This window comes from Brienomyrus brachyistius, chromosome 17, assembly GCF_023856365.1.
Source record: "Brienomyrus brachyistius isolate T26 chromosome 17, BBRACH_0.4, whole genome shotgun sequence".
Lineage (NCBI taxonomy): Eukaryota > Metazoa > Chordata > Actinopteri > Osteoglossiformes > Mormyridae > Brienomyrus > Brienomyrus brachyistius.
The window spans coordinates 15,684,438-15,709,720 of NC_064549.1; the positions used below are offsets into that span (position 1 = coordinate 15,684,438).

At 42.4% G+C, this 25,283-nt stretch overlaps 1 protein-coding gene across 1 annotated transcript; it reads left to right on the forward strand.

The window, feature by feature from the left end:
- Nucleotides 1-6,880: 6,880 nt before the first annotated feature.
- hmgb1b (high mobility group box 1b) lies at nt 6,881-12,255 on the forward strand. Its single transcript, XM_048980717.1, has 5 exons — nt 6,881-6,927; nt 9,754-9,915; nt 10,153-10,298; nt 10,408-10,582; nt 10,965-12,255. Exons 2-5 carry the CDS (start codon nt 9,769-9,771, stop codon nt 11,121-11,123), a joined length of 627 nt encoding a protein of 208 aa, XP_048836674.1. The 5' UTR covers nt 6,881-6,927; nt 9,754-9,768; the 3' UTR covers nt 11,124-12,255.
- Nucleotides 12,256-25,283: the final 13,028 nt, after the last annotated feature.

A 25,283-nucleotide genomic window follows, 5' to 3' on the forward strand; every position in this document is an offset into this window, starting at 1 on the left:
CATTGCTGCCTGAAGTGGGGTTGGGCCAATATCTGAATTTGCATTAGAGATCATTGCTGCAAAAAATATCTAAATTAATGGTATTTTCTAAACATGTATTCTCATCGTTGATAACATGTTTTATAGCCTATGTTGCATTTCTGTTCACAAGCAAACACAGATAATGTTGTTTGTTAAAATGCCCTTAAAACTGTACAGCATATCATTTGATTTACATGAATTTATAAAACGTCAGTTTTTGTCACAAGACAGAAGTACCGAGCAGAAGGTTTTACAACCAAATGCAGATCTTGCATGTGAAAGAGTTTTTATTACGTTTATAACTCGACAGAAATGCAAGAACTACTCAAGACTTAATTAAGGCATTCTTTTAGCTTTTGTTTTCCCCAGATGAAACAGGAGCAGGAAATATTGCCCAAATAAACAGCACACCGGCCATGGTTATTATTGTATAACAAAAGTAAACAATGCCCAAAACAGAAAGAATGGAGAGTTATAATAATAACCAACATAATCACAAAAAATCCCGATTGGAAGCTATGTTTTAGTACGCTCACATTGTTTAAAAAAAATCCTGTCTTTTGGGTGGGCTGTGTTTACTACCGAATTGCAGGGAGAAAAAGGATTTTTCCTGTGTTTGTCTTTTTAATCCTATAACACAGTTTGATCTGGTGAAAATAAAATTAGTTGTAATTATCACTGAATACTGTTTTACACAGACACACCTTTTTCACATATATTGGGTTGGAAAAAAATATTGTATATATTGATAATGTTCACTATCTGTCCAATCCTAGTCCTAGGGCTCGAAAACACCTGCTAGCCCAATTTCCTGGCTTTTCTGCTCTGCTTTGCTGCCCGACGCTTAGCGAGCGCAAGTGAAACCAGATGCTTAATTTCCATTTGGACAGAAGATTCCGTCCAAAAAAAAAGTAGATGACTCCTATCGTAACCAGGCATTTTTGTTTTCTTAGCTAGCCCGTGCTAAACAAATCTGGCTCTTGTATGGTGACAGAGACTGTAATATCTAGGTGCAAGGTCATTTGACCTCCTAGCAGCATTAACGCAGGCAATAAAATCTGAACACAAGTGGTCAGCTGGACACACTGGGGAAGCGTGACAGACACAGGTGCAAATGGTGAGGTGTCTCAGCTATCCACTGGTGATCCGACCTCCCAAGACTCATTTTAAAGCCAAGTGTAAACAGGGCCTGTGTGTCTGTAAACTACCTTCCACTCCTTTTGGCAAGATAATTGGCCATAGCAGCAGGATCAGCATTCACTTGTGCTCTGTGATGAGTCACTTTTTCCTTGCTTGAAAGTAGCATCTATTAGGGGGAAAATGCTGTATTACATAGTATTAATTTTGAAATAGCAGAAATATAATAAACTATTTGCAGGTGTAAATGTTTAATCTTTGAGTAATATATCTCCTATCACTGAATTACTGGAGTTCTAGGTCTTTTAAACTGCTGCTCATGTTCACTATTCAGCCACTTCTTTCTGCTACATTATAAAATTACATGCGTATATTGCATTATATATTGCTTACAATTGTAAGTGAATGGAATAGAAATATACATTAAAGATAAACATTTCAAAAACACCAAAGTCATGCAACATAATCATTGTATCCTTGCCTTAAGGAGCTTTAATAATAATGCTCTAGATAAATACGGGTTTGGCACTCCAGCCACCATGAAAACACTTCCCAGCAGTTAGGTCCAAACAGGTTCTGCGGGAGCAACGCTGCTGCTGCCACCCACAGGAAGACTGCACGCGTCATGAAGGCGATAGGGGAAAGCTTTCGGCAGCCTCATCCCTGGAGGACACTAAACCGTCGAAGAGCTAATAGGGTCAGGCCTGTTGGGGATCAGGGCTGGTGTGGCGCTGAGGCGTCACCCACTGCATGGCGGCACTTGGGTCCCAGTTTGATGCGGCCCATCTGGGTAGGTGCGAGGAACGTCTTGTCTATCCGGTAAGATGACCATCTTCTTCTGCCGTCACGGGAGCTTTGTAAACTCCACATTATACAGGCTGGGGAGTAGTCAGATTTCTGCAGGTGGATACACCTACTTTTTGTCTGGTTGCTCTGATGGCTGCCATAACCAGGGAGTAGCTGTTGTTGTGGTCGATTGGCTCCTTCTGATGATGGTGAAAGGACTGACATCAAACAAGTGTATTAGGAGGCTCAGGGTAAGGTACTCCTTGGGTGTCTCCTCAGCATATGCTCCAACTGCGGTGAGCGATGTCTTGTTTAGGGAGACCTTTCACTCGCAACTTTGCTCTATGGTTGATGGGTGCCTATGAGCTGACACTCCTCTGATCATGGGTGTCTTCAGTATGACCATTGGCACTGACAAGGCTGGCAACAATATTAGGATTATGTCAGTCCCTATACATTTGGAGAGCAGGATGAGAGTGAGAGTGGCTTCATGTTCCTTGACTTTTCGAAAGGTTCCTGTGCTCTGAGCTGCATCGTTAGACTTGGTACTCCAATACTAGCGAAAGAGATCAATCAAATCCTCATGGGCAGATGCTAGAGGCTCCTGCAGAACTGCAGGGTCTACAGAAGTGACCAGTTTGTAATTTCTGACTATAGACTTGTTGTTACTACTCTAAAGATTCAGTTTAGATCCAGTAGGATACCACCTACTAAGAGAATGAAGATGAACTCGGCCAGACTCCAAGATCAGTCTGTTTCTGATGAGTTAGCACACAGCTGTGTGTGACTCTAATGTGATGTGGCAATTCCAGTCCGTACTGGTAACTGAGGAGGATGGTTGTGAGGGTTCTGAAGGCAAATGAGGCATTTGTTAACTGAATCTGTGAGCAGTTGACACTCCATCAGTGGTCTAGTGAGCCACATCCTTCAGAGGAATCAGCACATTACTGTGCTGGGCAAAATCCTTGCTAGGGTCATCCTTAACAGGATCTGTGATCACTTGCTTGCCTACCAGTGACCAGAGCAGCCTGGTTTTATGCCTAAGAAGTCTAACCACTGACGGCATCCTTTCACCGAGGGTTCTCATTGAGCGCACACGCAAATATCGGCAGAAGTCTTTTTGCAGCCTTTGTTGATTTTCATAAAGCGTTTGACTCAGTTGATCGAGTTGCTCTGTGGGACATCCTGAGACTTTGAAGGATCCCCACGCAGTTGCTGGACGTGATGGCCAGCCTGTACACTGGTACTGTAAGTCCTGTGCAGAGTGGAGGGAGAACCTCTATGTTCTTCCCAGTTGATTCTGGGGTTTTCCAGAGGTGGGTTCTTGATCCTGCTCTGTTCAGTGCTTGCATGGACAGGGTGTTGGGCAGGGTAATGGGGTCCAGCAGCTGTTGGGAGTCTGTTGAAGAAAGATTTACTGATCTTGGGTTTGCCAACGATTATGTGATCTTCACGGAGGCAATGGAGGCTCTGATCGGGGCTCTTTAGAGACTGAGCGAGAAGTCTGAAGGTGCGTTTGTTTTTATCTTGGAACTCGGAAATTCCGAGTTGAGTGACATGACGTCCGACAATCTCCCGTTTGAGCTACCACATATTGGAACAATCATGGCTGCCTCCATGAACACGCTGCCGTGTGTTGTTGCTTCTTTATATTTTAGCAGATGTAGTGAGATTATTTTTTCGGAGAGACAAACAAGAAACATGAACCAGTCAAACCACATTAAAAGCTTTATAAAATATTTTAGTACATTCAGAGCGACGCATTTTTCAAGACGCAAACAAACTACAGACCACAAAGACACTAACAAGTCTGGTAAAAATCTGATATTGCTGCTAGGATACTGTTTACGGTCAGGATACGTAATTCTCTAAATCGAACACGTGCAATTACATTTATTTGTAATACATTTAACAAAATAAACATTTTTAAACGATTTATATACATAGAATTACTGTTGAGTATGTAAGCCGCCATGTTGAAATTACATCACAGGGCAACTCAGACAAGAAAATTCTGCCTGACATCAACATCATACAAGACGCGTGTTTCTGATGCGAAGTGACATTTTTCGTGATGTTTTCATCCGAGTTCCAACTCGTAAAGAAATAATCAAACGCACCATGAGTGTCTGGGATTGCCAGGCCTTTAATGACAGCCATCAGTAGTGTGTATCTGCAAGGAGAATGTCAACCTCATCGAAAGATTTACTTACCTTGGCAGTGATATTCATGTCTCTGGTGACTCTTCCTATGAAGTCAGTAGACAGACTGGGAGAGCATGGGGTTCATGAGGCTGCCTGAAAGGGGTGTGTCCCGATATCTTTGCAAGAGAATGAAGGTCCAAGTCCTTAGAGCCCTGGTGCTCCCTGTCTTGCTGTATGGCTGTGAGACTTGGACACTATCCAGTGAACTGAGACAAAGATTGGACTCCTTTGGTACTGTGTCTCTTCGGAGAATCCTTGGGTACCGCTGGATTGACTTTGTGTTGAACAAGCAGTTGCTAAAGGAGTCCCCAAAGAGAAGTATTACCTGCAATGTGAAGGAGTATCGGCTCTGGCACTATGGCCATGTGGCACGTTTCCCTGAGGCTGATCTGGCTCACAGGATCCTCATTGCTGAGGACCCGACTGGCTGGACCAGGCCAAGAGGACGCCCATGTAACACCTGGCTGTCGCAGATGATTGGCCATTTCCGGAGGGTCAGACTGGACCGTGTGTCTGCCTGGGGGGATCGCCTGAGGTGTTTCATCATGTGGTGGGTGCAGCAAGGCGCTGCATCAGCGCATGCTCCCCAACCTGACCTGATCTGCAGGGCAAAAGCTCACTCTGGGCAACACTCGAGCTGCCAGACACAGCACAGTCGTGGCCAAATATTTGCCGTCTTGCTGAGAACGATTGTAAAGTCGATCACTCGCAAGTTTCATAGGTCGAGGATGACCTGTATTTGGTACAAAGTTTTCACGATTACACACCATCTTTACCATCATACTCCAAATATTTCCTCAGAATAAATTAAAAACAGAAACTTTAGACTTTTAGAGTAGGTCTTGGACTCGAACAAATTTTACACTTGAAAAAGAATGCATGTAATTTATACATGTATTTTCTAATTCTGATGCGTTCCAAATTAACCAAACCATATGGATACACACACACACACACACACAAAAAAAATTTGCATTATGCCCTTGACCCATATGTACAGCTCAATATTGCAAAACACATTTAAATTTGGAGATAATCCTACTACAATCTGTTTTTCTGTGACATTTTAAAATTGTAATAAGTAATTACTTTTATGAATACATGTAGGCCTACATACACTCTTGGTCAGGAGTGGGCAACCTTATCCTCAAAGGGCCAGTGTGTATAAAGGTTTTTGGGTAATCTTTAGGTCAGCTGTTCAAGGCCAGGTATGAGGACTCCCATAGCTAGTAATTTAATTATGGAGTAGCAGCAAAAGCCCACGTATAACGGCCCTTTCTGGATGCAGACTGCCTACCCCTGCTCCAGACAGAGGAAAAAAAAATATACAGTGTACATTCATTTCAAATGACATGAAGCCAACATGAATACAAAACATATTAACAAACCTGGCAGGCTACATAATCTCAAAACAGGTTTTTAAAAGATTTTGCCAGCACTTATTTGTAACTGACCCTTACACAGTCACACACATCTTGCTGTAAATATTACACAGTTACAATTACTATTTACAACATAAATATACAACTACACATTCATTTACACAAAGCGCGCTGGTAACTACCTAAATCAGTCCTACTGATCAGCCCTCCAGCATTACGCTATATGTATGTTTACAAAATTTACAGCTGCCAATATATGCTGGTCTCAGGTCTGTTTCATTAAACATGAAACAGCCACCTTACACTGTTTTGGGATAGATCCCATCAACTTCATTGCGCCATAAAACACCGTCAACATCTTTCCCGTATGTTCAAAGCGTTCCATTAGAAAATGCCATCCTCGCGTTAGCTCTTTATAAGCAATCAAATATTTAATACGCCACATTACCAAAAGTTATACAACGGCGAATAAGAAATACTAAAATACAAAACTCAATCAGTATAATTTGAAAGACAACCAATGAATCCACAAAACGGACAAAGATAATCGGATCAGAAATACAACCGTATAACACATAAAAGAAACTGGCAAACAGTAACTGTATTTACACGTAAGGGGGTTGGAAACAATTGCGATAAGCCATCAGTGTTCTGTAAACTGATGAATAACCAACAATCTTAATTAGTCTTTAATAATGAAGCGTTTTCTTGAATAGCGTAATCAACAAAGATTAAATATGGGAGCCACTCTTGGAGACCTCTAACGAGACAGGATACAATACAATGTCAGTACTACTGTTTGCCAAATAATTAATTTTACAACGCTTATTCAACGATAAATATTGGAAAGAGAGTTAAAAGATAAACGCGCAGAAAAAACTGTTACCAGTTAAAACTGTCACCAGTAAAAGAAAAAAAACCGTCAACAAATTCGTTAGTAACAGAGAAAATGCAGTGCTGAACATGGCAAGCAGATGTATGGGAGACAAAACTGTAGAAACTAAAACAAAACTCGGCGGGCTCCAGCTCCCCCTCCCAACTCCCAGCACTCTCACCATACAGCGGTCTGCACTGTGACAAACGCGGCTACATGCTTCAACCATCCAGCATAAAGCATGAGGCCCATGTCAGATGTTTCTTTGTTCTGTTTCATATAAACGCGCCACTGAAAACTTTGATGACGCTTCTTCAGTAATAGCCAATTGAAGCGCGCCTCTTATTAGGACAATGAAAAGTCAACAACGAATCAAAATAATCATGGTGTTGGCGGTAGCCAATGGGAGCGGAGACTGGCTGAGACTGCGAGTAATGTTAGAGGCTGGAGACTGAGGGTACTGCGTATTGCTATTGCTCACATACAGCCATTGCACTGCATTAAGATAGAGCGGCAACCTTGGGTAAGTGTCTAGCTAGTATATAAGCGAACCTGTAGCAAGCGACTCGTTAAAAATAATACCAAAAAAGAAGATACTTAATATGGATAAAAATTATTAGCAATATTTCGGTATCGATTTACCCCTTTCGTCTCTTTGTGTACTCAGTTAAAACAAGATACATTAGCCACTTAGCTGTGATATGTAGTCATCGTTATTTCGCTGGCTGGGTGACGTTCGCTAAGCTAGGGCGCACATTGATGTTTCGTATTTTCATTCGTACTAAACGAGAAGCATCTCTAGTGATATTCCTAATGTAGACTTTTCTGTTAAACTATTGTATTTTTTACGTGCCCATAATGAAATAAAACGCATAGTCACTAGGCTGTACTGTGCATTTCCTAATAAGGCGATATTTTAATTACATTCTGGTACTAGCTTTCCTAAGTTATTAAATAATCTGTATCCCAAACCAGCGAAGCCTGATCGTTAGCGGTGTGGCTATCGCTAAATGGCTTGAGACTAGAGACAGGATCCCGTGCTGGGAACTGAGACGAAGAAGAAACGGCGCCTTTAATGGTGCGAAACGCGAATATGAAATTTCTTGTTAATTTTTTTTAGATTTGTGGTTAATATTTTATTTTTTTTTTTTTAAATATATATATAATTACTTCTCGGGTTGTAATGTTAACTGAAGACATGCCTCTCACTTAAGCCTCTGTAATATGGCTGACTACATTATCGCACGGATAGGAACTGAGGCAGAGCCAGTGCGCAGGCAGTGAGAGCCGCGCTCGGAGCGCAGTTCAGCCTGAACTTTTTAAAACCGCTTTTTGCCCCGAACCGGCCGGAAAACTTGTCAATTTCGCGGCGGAGAGAGAAAGAAGCAGCGATACTGCTTCCAGACGCGCGGTCCCCACGGTTCAGTGTGCGCGATATGCCCATGTAATCTTGGTATAAAAAGAGGTGGGTCCCCCCTCCCATTCCGCCTTCCCTTGCTTGGTAATGGCTGAGCAGCGACACAAAGGAAAGGAGCCATATTCCCTGCGCTGGCTAAAGCGCGCTAGCATGTAGCCGAGGGTGACAAGCGGCCATTCCGCGCTTACGGAAGACGAGCTAGCAGGCTTGCTAACTGCATGGAGCCCGTATGGTGCGGATCCTACCGCCACATACACCCGGAGCGGCGCGTCGGCATCCTTGGAGGGGATTAAACGGCAAAGGACGCGCCGCTTGTAAAAATATCTGACCGGTTTAAATGGAGGAGACATTTGAAGGGGACTTTCTCTCATAAGGAAGCCATTTTCACAAAATGGAAGAAGAAATACGCTGCTGACCTCCTTTTCTCCCAGCAAGCTAAAATAACGCCATATTGACTGGATAGTGGTGTACTGGCTAGCTTTAGGAACTGTCCCCCAAGTCCCCTAATGGGTTATACTTTGGTGGAAATATAACATTTAAATAATTTTGACAGAATAAAAGTATAATGTGTACACGTTTTACACATCATTTGTGTAACCTATTACATATATAAACGTGAATAAATTTATTAATGCTATTTTTAATTACGGGTTAGGCAATTTTTTCCGCCCACATATACAATTTAAACGACTTTCGGATGCATAATTTGCGGGTTGATTTGCTTTACCTAAGTTACTATATTGAAGACATCCTTCACACTACTGTCATCTTTGGCACTTTTGAGTAAGTTCGCCCCAGTCGTAAATTTAGACTGGGAACTTATAAAATCCCCTTGGTTGTCTAGGGGACGCGTTTTCACTGCGTTATTTCACTGATCGGTGTCGCCTGAACTTTTACCAGGTTGATAATGGGGCGTGTGTTCAAATAAATAGGGGACTGGTATTAGTCGAGGCTTACGCGTATAAAAACATGTGAACGGCGGTGAACAGGAGATCGCCCTGGGGTACGAGAGTCGAGTGCACGGCCCAGTGTCGAGTTGATCGTTGAATATGACGTTTTCTATATAATAAAATACACTGTAACTGCTTTTTTTTCACTATTGCAATGTCACTATTGCAGAAGCCTATTTGTCCCCTTGAACAAGTAGTAGTCATTGCGATACGTTTAAATTAAAATGTGATTTGTACATAAATCCTGACTTGTGACATACTGCTGACTTAAGTTACTTGGAAGTACGTGTCATGTAATTTCTGTTGCTGGTGTCTAGTGGCACTAGTTCATAACTCTAATATTATGCATAGATGACTATGTACCATAACAATAGAACCAATCTGAAATTAATATGCGAGGCATACCATGAGGAGTGAGGTTATTTTGCGTAATTTAATAAATGTGTGCAAATCAGAAAACAGCATGAAAAGAGTAAATAGTTCTGAAATTTCTGGTAGCATGTGCTCAAGTTTTAAGAAGTATTGGGTTTTGGAGGTGATGATGTGCCATAAAGAAGAGGATGGAACATGGGGAATGACTTGAGTTCAGACAGTAGTTTTTAGCGTGTTTGACTTCTGCAGAGCCAAGGTAGAGTTGTAGTGAGCCCTGAGGGCTGGAAAGCACTAAGCACTTGGAGAATGTAAAGTGGTCTGATTCCAGGGATATTCTGATCCTGAAGCACTCCCTGATTGATTGGACAGCATTAGGGTTTCAAACAACACATCTTAGAAGTTGCATCTCCTGTTTTGGGGGACATACAAGTGGAGGAACAATAAGGTTTAATAGACAGGTAGTCTTTTATTTTTGATAAATACGGGACATGCATAAACTTGTAGCTCTACATAGCATTATTTCAATTGATAGAAGTAGGTTAATGGTATGATGTTAAGGGACAGTTTTGTTGGTCTTAATGCTTATGCAGTAGTTCTTAATTTAAAACAGACACGCGTGACTAAGATGGGTAAAGATCCGAAGAAACCAAGAGGCAAGATGTCCTCCTATGCATACTTTGTGCAGACTTGTCGGGAGGAGCACAAGAAGAAGCACCCAGATGCCAGCGTCAACTTCTCTGAGTTCTCCAAGAAATGCTCTGAACGATGGAAGGTTTGGATCTTTTTATGTGTGTTGTGTGATACAGGGTAAAATTGTCATTAGACAGGAGTTTCCTGAGCTCATTTTCATATTTACCACAGTATACACAGTATTGGGTAACTGAAGTTGTACCTTTGGTCACAGTGTTTATCAAGAAGTTATGGGTGCATGATTGATTCCCATTTGAACTTTGAGTGTGTTTAAGGTAGTGTCATTCAGTGACTGAAGTAACTTAATTGTTTTTTTTAGACAATGTCTGCTAAGGAAAAGGGTAAATTCGAAGACTTGGCTAAACAAGACAAGGTCCGTTATGAGAGAGAAATGAAGAACTATATCCCACCAAAGGGTGAGAAGAAGAAGAGAACAAAGGACCCCAATGCACCTAAGAGACCCCCGTATGTGCATCTTGCTTTATGGTTAAGAATTTGTTAAAAGTGCTTTCATAGCCTTGTAGCACGCAAAGGTACAGGAAAACGGTCAAATGAAGGAATGTTTGTTTTTCAGATCTGCGTTCTTCATATTTTGTGCCGACCATCGCCCAAAAATTAAGAGCGAGAGTCCTGGTCTGACCATTGGGGATGTAGCGAAGAAACTGGGAGAGATGTGGAACAGCACCTGTGCCGAAGACAAACAGCCATATGAGAAGAAGGCAGCCAAACTGAAGGAGAAGTATGACAAGGTAAGTTTGTGATGGCAATGTACCACAACAGTGCACTTCAACATACCACTGATCCATGTCCCACTGCAAGCAATCTTCTAATGGCGAAAAACAAGTTTTCTGAAGCGTGTCTTAACAACTTTGTGGTTTTCATTGGAAGCGAAATATAGGAAACTTGTAACCTGTGGTGGAATGTGTCTGATTGATTCAGTTTTACATTAAACATCATTAGAGATTAATATGATTATATCGGACTGCTTGTGCCCAGTCATTAACTTCCATTGTAGCTTACTGGGAAGGCAACACACTCTTCCCCTATGTGGTGCTGCTGGGGGTTGGTTTTAAAAAGTTAGTGCATGTGCACATGTGCAGTGCCGAGTCTACATGTCATTATTGTTGCCAGGATATTGCGGCCTACCGTGCGAAGGGCAAACCAGATTCTGCGAAGAGAGCCCCTGGTGTGGCAATGAAAGCCAAGAAAAGGGATGACGATGATGATGAAGAGGATGAGGAAGACGAAGAGGAAGATGAGGAGGAAGATGAGGACGAAGATGATGAATAAATTTGTTACTCGGAGCCTAGGTTCCTGTTTAATATCATTTATCCCCCATGTACACTTATGTCTCCAAATACAAAAATAAACAAGGAAATGTTAGGCTGTGTATATGAAATGTTTTTAAGCTGTACAGTTTTTGTTCCTCTCTTCTCTTTTTTTGTAAAGTTAACACTAAAAAGTGACTTAGCCCTATTTTTTTTTTTTTTTTGTTTTTTGTGGTAGTTCCCAAGCTACTTCCCTTGCCTTGCCTGGTTAAAGGGGTTGTCAAACAACATGCAGGTAGTGGGTTTCCTGTTCCTGATGCATAGCACAAGATCTTGTTTTATGTGGGGTAGCTGTTTCTTTGCAAATTTTTTTTTTCCCTTTTTTTGTTGTAATATGAAGTCCTTGCTGTACTTTGAATACCACTCTGTAATTGCGACAATAAAAAATGCAGCTGTTTTTGTTGACATTCTGAATGCTTCTAAAGTAAAACTTTTCTTTTTAAGAAACAACACATTGTACAAATGATTTCTGTGGGGTACTGTGGGCCAGGAGAGAAGATGCATCATTCAGTATACCAATATATATTTTAGTCCTTCAAGCCAAAAATGCATATTGGCCTTGTGTGAATAAAATTTATTTTATGGCTGTTAGGTTGGTGTGTTTTGTCTATGGGGGAATATGCAGAGATGTATACTGACATAGGTCTGTGATTATTAAAGTGTGATTATTGAAACTGAAGGTGCAAGGTGGGGGTAACCTTGGATTGGTAGCAGTCACCCCTCACTTAACATTCTGCCAGAATTGTATAAAAAGTAACAATTTTAGTCCGATAATGTAATGCTGCCGTTCATTTTTCATAATTTGTTAAGTAGTCCTGAATGCTAAGTGATATATGTACTTTGTCATTATGTACGTGTAACTAATTAAGTGATATCTGCGCTACTATGTGTGGTTTTGACAGTGTGACCTGGGCCGCAACCTTTCTGGACGCGCTATGGTTATGCTGTAAGGTATAGCTCGTTATCTTCTGGCTACATAGTGCAATGGCTGAAAAGCACTTTTGCTTGAGCCAGTGAATAAGCCATTTTGACTTGTACCCTACACAATCTAACTATATCCTATATGTAAAAAATAAAATTGTTATATTAGCTTATAGTGCACCGTTTTTATTCATGTTATGCGTGTTATTGTGCAAACGCACTTGGTCGGTCACTACCATCACTAGATTCTGGCGGTCGCTTTTGCATTCTGCAACAAGTCGGAGGCAGTTTCACATTTTAGACGATTACTGGTTCCTGATTGGAAATTCGCATCCATGAATGGTCAGGGCTTGCTTATGGTGCCATGACAATCGGGGAGTGCTATACACGGAAATAAAAGTTAAATATTGCGCCAGTTAGCAGTGTACAGTCAAAGGTATGCATTGTTACGTTATACCACGGAAATACTTTTGAGATAAGTAAACATTTCTAACGCAGGTCATATTCATGTAACAGATAAACATATATTGATACAAAATGTCATAGAAATGACATTCGTAACAATGACCAGAAATTACTTGAATAAAAGGCTAATAATGCATTATACGGACATAACGTGCTTACAAATTCCAACCGAAAACAGGGTATATTAAAGCTCTCGTTCAAAAAGAAGTGTGGCATAGCAAAAAAATGATACTGGAATCTTCCCAAAATTTAATTTTTTATGTATATGTAAAAGTAATACTGTAGATCATTAGTACGGTCCATTGTAGAACCATTTGTATTATTGTACTTTTATTGAAAACGACAACAGATAAAGAGATGAAGCATGTGAAGCCGAATCACAACGTCACGTTGTTGCGTCTGCAAATCATCCACAACCATTCAGGAAATAAAGCAGAAGTCGCCACCAAGCGGTGAATAAACGTCATAGGAAACATGAACGTTAAACTAACGTAGTGTATTACAGTACACCGTCTTTCAAATAATGTTCATATACCCGTCCATGTTTAACAACTGCTTGTCCAGGTGTATGTGACAAGGTATACGGATGGGGGCTTGTAACTCCCCCCCAAATAATTAAAACCAGCCAATTCAACCCTTAAATGGGTGAGGACCTCACCCCCCAACACTCCAAAGTAATGCCCTTGATAAGGTATAAAGTGGAGTGCAGTTTAGAAAGTCTGTTTCAGTGACAAATTGTGTAAATCAGGGGTCCCCAACCACCGGGCCGTGGAGCATTTTTATGCCGGGCCGCGGCGAACGAATAGCAGAGGTTTTTATTTTGGAAAACACTTCCATCTGTGGCTCATAGGTGGCGATAAGGAAACGCATTTGGTGATTACAGTAAAATCCCGTTACAGCGGACTCGCTTATAACGGAATATCGTCTATAACGGACGAGGTACGCTGGTCAAGACCGTACACCTTTAGGAACATGCAGGAGAAATATATATATTTATAGAGGATATAGTGGACTCGCATATAACGGAATTTCGCATATAATGAACAAACAATCTGATCCCCAGGGGCGCTTTTAGCTGTAGTTTTGTTCGGCATTTGGTCAGGTAAAGATGGATTACTACATGTACAATATAATAATATATACCACATGCTGGGGTGTGGCATAAGTAGCCTAAATGGTGTCATGTAGCTTTGTTCTGGGCATACAGCAACTCTGGATATAACGGACTGTTTTGCCAGGTCCCTTGAAGTCCGTAATAACAGGATTTTACTGTAGTTAAATATTGTTAGACGTCTCCGCTCCCTCCCCCAACCCGGCTCATAAGAGGGAAACAAGCTCAGCGCTCCCACTAATTCAGCGGGATGGTGAGTTGTATGTTTGCGCACTTAGTTTTTTAGTTGTTTCTGTACCGGTCCGTGAAAATATCGTTTTACATGAAATTGGTTCTTGGGGGGAAAAAAAGGTTTGGCACAGTTACACGTCTCCGCACGTCTCTTAACACGCCCTCCCCTGTCTCCCCCCCACCCGGTCCGTGGAAATGTTAATGGAATAAAGCCGGTCCGTGATGGCCAAAAGGTTGGGGACCACTGGTCTAAACTATTGTGAATCACAATAGTTTATGAATTATTAATTTGATTTAACTTTATTAAATTTGCATATTAAAATTTTCCTTATATGGATACCATTTTGGGGCGGCATGGTGGTGCAGTGATTAGCACTGTTGCCTCACACCTCTGGCACCCGGGTTTGAGTCTCCGCCTGGGATACATGTGTGTGGAGTTTGCATGTTCTCTCCATGTCGTCGTGGGGTTTCCTCCGGGTACTCCGGTTTCCCCCCACAGTCCAAAAACATGCTGAGGCTAATTGGACTTGCTAAATTACCCGTAGGAGTGCATGTGGGAGTGGATGGTGTGTGAGTGTGCCCTGTGATGGGCTGGCCCCCCATCCTGGGTTGTTCCCTGCCTCGTGCCCATTGCTTCCGGGATAGGCTCCGGACCCCCCCGCGACCCAGTAGGATAAGCGGTTTGGAAAATGAATGGATAACATTTTCTACACATCTTTATGCTTTGCTGTGTTTATGTATCATCTGGGCGCAACCATTTATACTTTGTGAAAACTGATTCTCTGCAAGGGTCCATATAATAATTGTATAAATAATACAATAAATGGTATTACTAACATACTTATTTGGATAATGAGGCACTTCACTACATTCAGTAAATATGGCACTAGTTAAAATATGTTATAAAACCTGCAGGAGACCATGCCTTATAATAGTGGAATCTATACATTTGGGCTATTGTCTTTAACGATATTCATCTGTGTATATTTTCTTGTTGGCGTTACCATTTAATGGATGAAGGCCATTGACTGAATGTAAAACTACATGGCTTTGCAGTATGTCTGTCGTTATCTATAAGCAACAGCATCAGTGCATCAGACATAATAACCATTCAGAGCACATATCAATGTAATACAGAGGTTTGATCTACATGAATAAGTATGGAAAAGTAACAAAGGTTTTTAAACACAAACATCCAGACCCCACAATAAAAGTAAAGAATAAATGCAAACAACTTCTGTCTGACAGTTTATAAACAAAATATTTTCTGTCATAAGATCCTGTCCAGAGCAGGGAGCTACATTATATTGCCAAAAGTATTGACATACCTCTCCAAATCATCAAATTCAGGTGTTCCTGTCATTTACATAGCCACATGAGTATAAAATGGATGGAATGGATAGAATGGGTCACTCTCCAGAGCTCAATGAACTCAAGCATGGTACTGTGATAGGATGCCACCTGTAAAATAAGTCCATTCATGAAATTTCCTTGTTATTAAATATTCTATGGTCCAGTGGTATAATATCAAAGTGGAAGCAACTGGGAACAACAGCAACTCAGCCATGAAGAGGTAGGACACGTAAAATCACACAGCAGGGAAAATGCAAGCTGAGGTGCACAGTGTGCAGAAGTCGCCAACTGTCTGCAGAGTCAATAGCTACAGGCCTCCAAACTTTGTGTGGCCTTCAGATTGGCTGAAAAACAGTACATAGAGAACTTCATGGAATGGGTTTCCATGGCCGAGCGGCTGCCTCCAAACCTTACATCCCCAAGTGCAATGTAAACAGTTGGATGCAGTGGTGTAAAGCACGCTGCCAGTGGACTCTAGAGCAATGGAGACGTGTCCTCTGGAGTGACGAATCACGCTTCTCTGTCTGGCAATCCGATGGACGAGTCTGGGTTTGGCAGCTGCCAGGAAAACAGTACTTGCCTGACTGCATTGTGCCAAGTGTAATGTTTGGTGGAGGGGAGATGTTTGGTTATTTTTCAGGGGTTGGGCTTGGTCCCTTAGTTCCAATGAAAGGAACTCTTAATGCTGCAGCATTTTAAGCCATTTTGGACAAGTTCATGCTCCCAGCTTTGTGGGAACAGTTTGGGGATGGTCCCTTCCTGTTCCAACATGACTGCACACCAGTGCATAAAGCAAGGTCCATAAGGACATGGATGAGCAAGTCTGGTGTGGAGGAACTTGACTGGCCTGCACAGAGCCCTGACCTCAACCCAATAGAACACCTTTGGGATGAATTAGAGCGGACACTGCAAGCCAGGCCTTCTAGTCCAACATTAGTGTCTGACCTCACAAATGCTCTCCTGGAAGAATGGTTAAAAATTCTCATAAACACACTCCTAAACCTTGTGGACAGCCTTCCCAGAAGCGTTGAAGTTGTTATGGCTCCTAAGGGTGGGCCAACTCAATATTAAAGCTTATGTATTAGTAATGTAATGCCATTAATGTTCATGTGTGTGTAAAAGCAGGTGTCCCAATACTTTTGGCAATATAGTGTATATCCTTTCAAAATGATTTAAGTTCCCAGAGCACAGAAGAATGGCAATGAACATCAGTAAAATCTGAGAATATTTTTATCCTCAAGGTACCCTGAGGCATCCTTATAGATAGGTATAACACTAGTGGTTTTAATGAATACATCCTTCTGTTAAAGTTTCTGCAAGGGATCAAGGTTACAAGTAATAATAATAAAAAAACTGTACTCTGTACATCACAATAGATACAGCCATACATTTTCAAACATCAATGTCTAGGAATGTCTAGTTATTGTAATCACTGGTAACCACAGTAACATACCTCGAGTTTTGTCCCATGGGACAGAAAAAGGCTACATGACTGAAATATGAGTGTGGTGGGAGACTGGGGGAAGGGAATGAGTTGGGGGTGTGGATTTGCCCAAGGGCAGCTGAACAGTGGGGGGCATACCTGCACAAAGCTGAGGTAACAAAAGTCCTCTATCAATGCCTGTTCTTTGGGGTCTTCTGGTGCTCAAAACCGGAAAGAAGTGCAGTAGCAAGCAGGCTGACTGGAACAAAGGGTCACCACCAAAAACATAGGGTTCAATTTGGAGTTAGTAATGCGTCATAATTTTATTTATTGCCTTAAAATCCGTATTTTGATATCCAATTGGGAGAACGGTATGAGCAAAAGTTTTTGATAGAGACATATAATATTTCATTCCTGGTTATAAATTATGGAAGAGCGTTGATTTTGATGTTGCCCAGAATCCCAGAATTCACAGCTGAAATCAAAACATTCAGTTAGGGAAGGGAAGGGGGCCCAGGGACATCCACCCCCAAACACTCCATGGGGGCCCTCACCAGCCACAGCTGCATAGGAGTCCGGGGCCGCTGGCTAGAACCTTTCCTAGCCACGTACGTGTCGCAGCAGTACACAAACAACTCAGTGCCCACCTGGGCCAGTAAAGCACTGCCCCAGTGTCTTCTTTACCCCAAAATGCCCAGCCCTGACAGCTCTGTGCACCAATCTCAGCACGACGTGGCATAGACTCCGGGGAACCAGCAGTTGCAGCAGGTCCCCTGCACCCTATGACAATTGTCAGTGTGTATACACCAGGCTCTCATGTTTCTCTAGGTTGCCCCACTGTGAGTGGTTGGTTTTGGTCTGTGGGCTAAAGGCCGAGATTACCTCCCAGCTCAGTTGCCCGCCCACATCCAGCTATTCCCTCACCCTGACTAGCACAGAGTTGCTGAGCTACTCCATGATGAGCTGCTGGGGATTGAGTGGTGGGCAAAAGCCAACACCACAGTGAGCTGGTCTCAGTCCTGCATCCGACACTGGCAACAGTTCACGGTGAAGCAGGGCCTCTTTCCCATGCAGCTTCCCAGGATGATGCTGGACCTTGAAGTCGAACTCCGTCAGCACCTCTAACTAGTGGACCAGCGGTCCCTATAAATGGCAGAAGCTCAAGAGCCACCACTTCCCTTTTATATAAGATGGTACAGTGGCTTTGGAAGTGGCTTTGGATCTCAGGAAGTGTCCCTGCTGCGGTGGTGCTGTTCCCTGTAGTCTAGACTGGAGTTGTGGCTGTGTCACTGGTGTAATGCTTCTCTCAGGAAGGTGGGCCCCAGGTAAATTAGCAAGTCTAGTCTGATGATGCAGGGATCAGCGATGTCAGCTATCCAGACCTCCTGTACCACCTTGTGTCTGGCCTTTTCCCCCTCATAGCTATGCAAACACCCATGACGGAGGTCAGCTGGATGTTCACTGCCTCCCAGCCAGCCAGCATGGCCCTGTCAGTGCCTGGTAGCATGCCTAAGCGGATTAGCATGATAGTGGAGCCCCTGTCCTCCGGGGCTCGGCAGAGCGTTCCGTCCACTAGGCCACAGGTTTTGCCAAGCCAGTCCACTCTGGGTGCAGCTGCAGGAGTTGACCTGGCACGTGCTGTTTCCCTGCTCTTCAGGGTGAGGGTGCTGTGCCAAAGTGGGATCGTTTCAGATAAGGTGTCCCAGGTCCCAGCAGCAGAGACAGAGTGTGCGGCACCAGGGGCGAGATTGCTGGTGAGGTGTTGGGAGTAGCAGCATGCATATATTTATCGATCTCCTCTTCCATGGCGCTCTTCGCAGTGCAGGCCTGGCTCCGGGGTGGGTGAAGCACTGTACCCAGGACTCCTCTGCCTGCTCCACAGGTGCAGTCAGCATGGCTGGCTTCAGTAGGCACACATACCGGCACAGCCACTCTGCGGAAAACGCAGACTAAACAGCCAACCAGTAAAGTGATTAGGGCTCCACTGTTATCCTGTTCCCCGAGAGAGAGACTTAGGAGTGCTGGCACCAGCTTCCAGTGACTTTACCAGGTGACCCACTGTCTCTGGGGGACCAGTTGGATTTGGATGAGGTAGGGGTCCTGGGGCCCTTTCCTGTTGCAGCTTTGCAGTTTTAGGTGGGTCTTCGACTCCATCAGTTGCATCCCTGCATCACACTTGTCCTGGTTGCGGTGCTTTTGCTGTGGCTGGTGGGAAGCGTTAGCGCCAATCTGTACCTCTGAGAAGCCATAGTGCTCGATTTCTAGGGGTCTCCTCTGGGTTTGCTGCACTCCATTGGTAGCCGGTTCTCAGAAGCTCTTTATTCTTTACTGAGCTCTTCTACCCGTATCCAGGTCCTACATTTACCTGCGTGGCGCGGGTACCAGGCATGTCGATCACACGATGGATGAATGAATGTCACAGGGTCCATGAAGCACGATTAAGGGAAAGTATGACTTATTTCAAGAAGTCTAGCTCATTTAAGTGGAAGTTCCATTCCATCATTGTGTCTTAAATGAATTCTTGCTGATTTACCATGGTATCTCACGCAAGTGAACAAGTCTGCTCCGGACCAGGTTAACTGTCTTGCTTAGTTAAGCGTTGTCTCAAAGAACGTCCGACGTGTGGGAACAGATTCATTTAAGACATGTTGATGGAACGGAACTCCCACTTAAATGAGCCAGACTTGTCAAAATAAGTCAGACGTTCCGTTAATCCTGCTTCATGGAACACCCCCCAGGTCCCAGAGGTGTAAGGCAACAGTGCTAACCAGTGCTCCACTGTGCCACCCCATAAATGCACCCATAAAATAAAAAACATATTTATTTTAATTTACAGACCAATTTCTCACACAGTTTCACATCATTTATTAGTTTAGATTTATTCCTAAAAATACTTAGCAAGTTTTCAGCACCGTGTTTTGCACGCATTCCAGGACATGCGCCAGCCTCATTACCTCTTTGCTCTCATATGCCCTTTGTGTTCTGGCACCTTCTCATTTACAAATGAAGCACTGCTTATAGACTTTCTTTCTCATTTATTTTCCCCAGAGTTTTTCCCTTGAGCCCTTTCTAATAGTACTCTTGGAGGATGGAGGAACTGTATTATGTGATACTCGCTTTCATTACAACCACAGTATTTCCTTTAGTTCTGCTGTAAAAGATAGACACTGTCAGGAGCTGCTTAACAGGTTATGAATGAGACCTTCAGGCTGGAGATCCTCAAAGCACTTTAGGCAGGAATGGCAGACGTGGCCTCTAGAAGCACCATTTAAGGTTTCAATGAGAGGATGTGTGAAACAAAACTGAAGATTTGCTTCCTTCTCAGCTGATAATCTAAGGCAGGGGAGGGCAATTCTGAGCCTCAGAAGCTGGAGGGCATGTTGGTTTTCATTCCTGCTGAGGACTTAATTATGTTTGATTAACTGTCAGCTGAATGAATTTGCACATTTAAAGTTCCGCTGAACTTGTAGACTTGTTTCCATTTTTCCCCCGTTTTTTTCATTACTGACATCTCCGTTCTGTGCTGCCTTACTTGGCCTAATACTTATGACCCTTTCCTGCCAGTCCCTCTGTCCACTGTTGTTATGCTTTACAGCTCAGTAAGACCAAGGTCAAGATGGGCACAGCTTTGAGCCGCCGCTCCACCAGCTCTTCTCTCTTTTGACAGAACCTAATGAAGCAGTAACTGACCCCCCAAAGCATCATCCCATCTCTTTGGATCCCTGGTACCAAGCCAAACATCCCCCTGACTGCCATTTGTTTGGACCAAAAACACAGCAGTAGGAGTAGCTTAGCTTCAGATCGAAATTAAAAATTGGTTCTTCTGATCTGAATGCTTCATTTTGAGAATCAATTCTGATATTTAAATATGTTTTTTTTAATCTGGTAATTTAAATGATTATATTATCATAAGGAGCAGAACATGATCTATAACCAGGTGGGGCCACCCATACGGGGGGAGAAAGGGAAATGTGATGATTAATCTCCAACTGTCTTACTGTCAAATTTGGGCCCAAATATCAGCATTGATAATTTATTTGTGACACCAACCTATATATTAGATCGAAACGAAAGTGAGTGGTATCGTCCATCCCTAGTGTAGAAAACAGAGAATGCTAATATCCTTGAAATCGTTTGCACTAAACATTCACTACACTGAATAGGAACCTCTGTTTGTGTCTGATTTCCCCCTCTGCTATATGACTATAGAGTTTGCCTATTCACTCCATATCAGGCAGGTTTCCTCCAGGTACTCCGGCTTCCTCCCACAATCCAAATAAACACAATTTACGTGTACAAATGTCTCATTTGTCCTTGTGTAACCTTGTATTTGATAAGTGTTTTTTTTATCTGTGGATAGGATTGTTTGTTAAGCAGTAGACAAAGGTCGCAGCTATTAATCTTACAGAAAAACATCCAGAGCTTATCCCAGGAATCACAACACATCCCCATATACTGTACAGCAGGGTTTGACATTGTGGGCCTTGTCTCATTACAATCATGACCGTCATTAAAATTATCTGCGTTTTGTGCCACAATAACCCTTCGGTTGGTTCATACCACACAGGATAACCTTCATTCATGTATCGCATTGACAAGTCTGGATCATCCAATGCCGTGTCGGCGGATCATGGTTTTCTCCTCTTAAGACCACTCTCAGTAGGTAGCACGGCTGGCCATGAGCACCCCAGAAGCCTTGCCAATTTGGAGATGCTGTGACCCAGTCGTCTGGTCGTAAGGATTTGGCCCTTTTCAAAGTCACTCAGGTCTTTACCCATGTTTTTTTACATCCAGCAAATCAACTACTGTATGAGTACCGAATGTTGGCTTGCTATGTAATCCCAGACCTTCACATGCAACAGTTTCACAGGATTGTCAACATTATCTGCTTCAGATGTTTTGGCTCCTCAGTGTATGTGTGCATTTAAGAAATTGATCAATATGTGATAAGGAAAGAGGTTGAAATTTAATACAATTTAATCAAATTTGAATATTTGAAAATTGAAAAAGTTACTGCAACACAAACATCTTCAGGTCCAGGCCTTATTTTAGACAACTTAGAATTAAAAATCTATCTTTTGACATTTCAGTATAATATTTGACCTGCATTTGCAGGACATGAAGTGAAAGCATTCAGCTAACGGGACATGAAGTGAATCATCCACATGTCCTCGATGAGTCCCATGGAAGGGTGACGTTGTGGATGTGACCTACTTAAGACTACTGTGAAGATTTAAATCTGCACCCTGCACAGGCCAGCATGGAGAATCATCTCATTGATGGACTTCGGCTTGACCTGATCACAGTTGACACCTTCAACTGGTACCGCTAATGCACACCTTGCACCCCCCCACCCCCGAGCAGGCAGTTTCCAGTGACCATCCAGTATAAATCTAAGCGGTATAGATGGGATAGTCTACATTAGGGCCAGGGTGTTTTCACGCCTGTACTTTTTTGCCTGGATAAATAGCTCCTGGGTGCAATTTGTTTGCGCATGTTTGACCTCAGTAATTGGACTTGGGTGTGGATCAACACAACCACCCTGAGATCCTTGTGAGGAGGTGGTTATGGTCCAGTCACAAACATGTTCTGAAGCAGTTTGTTTGAGGTGCAAATGAGGTCTGACCTCGATCCAACCCAACTACTAGGTGTACTTAGCAAGTTTGAGCCAAACGGCTTCTTTCTGTATTTACTTTCTACTAACAAGCAGAGTGAACCTTCTCACGTGGCTTGTATTGTTGATTCAATTTGATTTACTTGGATTTTCCTCTATGTGAATTCAAACCGAACCAAGGGGAAAACACTACAAGTTTACAAACTCACCAATTGAGTCGGACCAGAGCAAATTAACCATAGGTGTGAAACCGCACTCAAAGAATCTTGGAATCTGAGTTCTCACAGCTAGAGTCAATATCAATATGAAAGGTTCTATGTACTGCAAATAAAGTAGTAAATACAGTATACTATGCATACCCTAAACTGACAACTCAAGGACACTAATTGTTATCAAACCAGCTTGAAGACAGATCAACAGCTGCATTTTCAGTCAACTGTATTTAAAATTTTGTGCTTGTATGAATGTTGTAGGTAACATTATTTGACTCTTCATCCGTCCGTCCATCCATCTTCCAACCACTAATCCTGGACAGTGTCAGGGGGAGACCTGGAGCCTGTCCAGGGCAGCACACACAGAGTTTGAGGCAGAGGAATCCACTGAATGCAATGGCAGCCCACTGCACAGCACATGCCGGATACACACTTGGAAGATGGATGGATGGGCAGATGAACTATTCTCTGAACAGGCAAAAGCCAGCATGGATATGGGATTTTTAATGCAGGTGTATATTTTCTTCATGAATGCAATATATATGACAAAAACAGTACATATACTCAATAATTTCATATATTGACTATATATTGCATATAACCAATGGCTGGCATTCATGAAAACAAGTGAGAACACGTACATTCACAGAAAATCAACTATTCTGCCACAGGATTTTAATTGCATACCTGTAACAAGTTTACTAATGAAGTTGTAGGGTCAAGTCATATATGGATTATGTTTTAACTAAGAAGCTAAGCACTTGGCAAAACAGTCAAATCAATTTTTCACACGTGTTAAAGTGCAAATGGTCAGATTCTAATAGCAGTTATGGAGAACTATGTAGTAAAAAGGGATTCACACATTGCAAGCACTGTGATGTACCTTAGAGGCGTGCGATTAAGAACATTATGGGTGCCTCTCTACCTTCACCATACCTGACATTCATACATGTGAATGAAAGCACCAAACTGTACATCGTCTCTATATGTCACCTGACACCTGCAACTTACATCAGGATAGCAGCTGTATTACAAAAATCAAACTCAAAAGAATTAAGATAATTTCTAAGTGTGTAAATGTAGAACTAAAACTTAAGCTAACCCTATCTATCTATAGCACCAATGAAAGGTTTTTGTACACCACAGGTGTTTACTGCTTTTCCACTTATTTCCTAAACTGCAGATTTTTTCATCTTAACTAAACATTGGGAAGTTGAGTGAACAACTATAAATGAAAATGCAGATTCTCCTCTACTTACGCACTTTCAACTTACGAACTTTCAGACAAAGACGAACAAAGAGGACTGTAAGTCCAAATTGTGTTCATTGGGCTCCCGTTTCCTTTCCGCAACATCAATTTGTTTTTCTCTTCGCCATTTCAGCCTAGTACGACTTTCGGCCGCTACTCCTGCTGCGCGGCACCGTTGTGTGCCTTCTCCCAGCATCCTAGGTTTTTTTTTTTTTTTTTTTAATATTCCCTCCACCACCACCCCCCCTCCCAAGGAGGACTGCTCTATTTCTATTAATTTTTTTATTTATTTAATTATTTTTATTTATTTCCTCAAGAGAAGGAGAAGGAGAGAGAGGGGGAAAGAAGGGAAAAAAATGGAGAAGAAGGGGGATAGAGAGAGGGAGAGAAAAAAAACAGATAATCTGCTTCAATACCTGCGGAAAAGAGAAAACAACAACCAACATCTGTACGAGTCACAATGAACATTAAATGTTAAATGTTGTTCAACAGCACATATAACTAGTATTACATTATATGTTTAGAAGCAACAGCCGATTGACGCAGTGTGTGTCTGTGAGTACCAGTTTGTACACCTGTGTGCACACCTGTGTCTGTGAGCGCGTCAGTGTTCATAAGGTTTCTCCATGGAAATGTCTAGTAGTGTGTGTGGGGAGCCACAGCCCCATCCCTCAGGACATGAAGCAGACACGGAGGAGGCCCAGACCCCAGACATCCAGAGGCCCCCCATGAATGTATGAGAGGGGTTATCTTCTCTGTTCTTTTTGAGAGAGCTTTGCAGATTATTTTAAGGTTGACGTTAATAAGGGATATTGGACAATAGCTGGTAGGCAATATAGGGTCTTTGCCTGGTTTTAGCAAGAGACTAATGTTGTCAGAGTTCATATTTGGTGGTAGCCTACCATTTTCCTTGGTTTCCTGCAACATTCTGTAGAATGTTGGTGCCAGAATTGTCCAGAATTCTTTATAGAATTCTGCTGGAAATCCATCTGGACTTGGAGCCTTTTTATTGGGCATACCGTTCAGGGCTTCCTGGAGTTCACCTGGTGTCAGCGGAGAGTCCAGTGCCATCGCTTGATTGTCTGATAATTTTGGAAGGGTTATACTATCAAGAAGCTGATCAATTTCGTCTTTAGATGGGTTTATCTGTGGTGAATATAAAGATTTGTAAAAGTCCCTGAAAGTGTTGTTTATTCTCTCAGGGTCATATACTGTATCCTCACTTGAGTCTTCAACAGCACATATAGTTGTTTTTTCCTTATTTATTTTTAACTGGTTAGCTAGAAATTCACCTGATTTGTTACCATGTTCATAATTTTGCCAACGAAGTCTTTGTGCTAAGAATTGAGTTTTTTTAAATTAATAATTTCATTTAATTCTAGTTTTGCTTTACGTATTTTATTCAGCATTTCCTGTTCCTGGGATCATACGTAGGCTTCTTCTAAGGATTTGATGGTTTCTTCTAAGTCCTGGATACACTTGTTTTCTCTTCTTTTTATGTGATGAGAATGAGATTATTTTACCTCTCATCACAGCTTTGCCT

Excerpts from the sequence above, each read along its gene's own strand:
- hmgb1b (XM_048980717.1), top strand. The coding sequence starts at position 9,769 with ATGGGTAAAGATCCGAAGAAACCAAGAGGCAAGATGTCCTCCTATGCA. Across the intron at positions 10,299-10,407 it reads AATGCACCTAAGAGACCCCC|ATCTGCGTTCTTCATATTTT; the intron begins GTATGTGCATCT and ends TTTGTTTTTCAG. Across the intron at positions 10,583-10,964 it reads TGAAGGAGAAGTATGACAAG|GATATTGCGGCCTACCGTGC; the intron begins GTAAGTTTGTGA and ends TATTGTTGCCAG.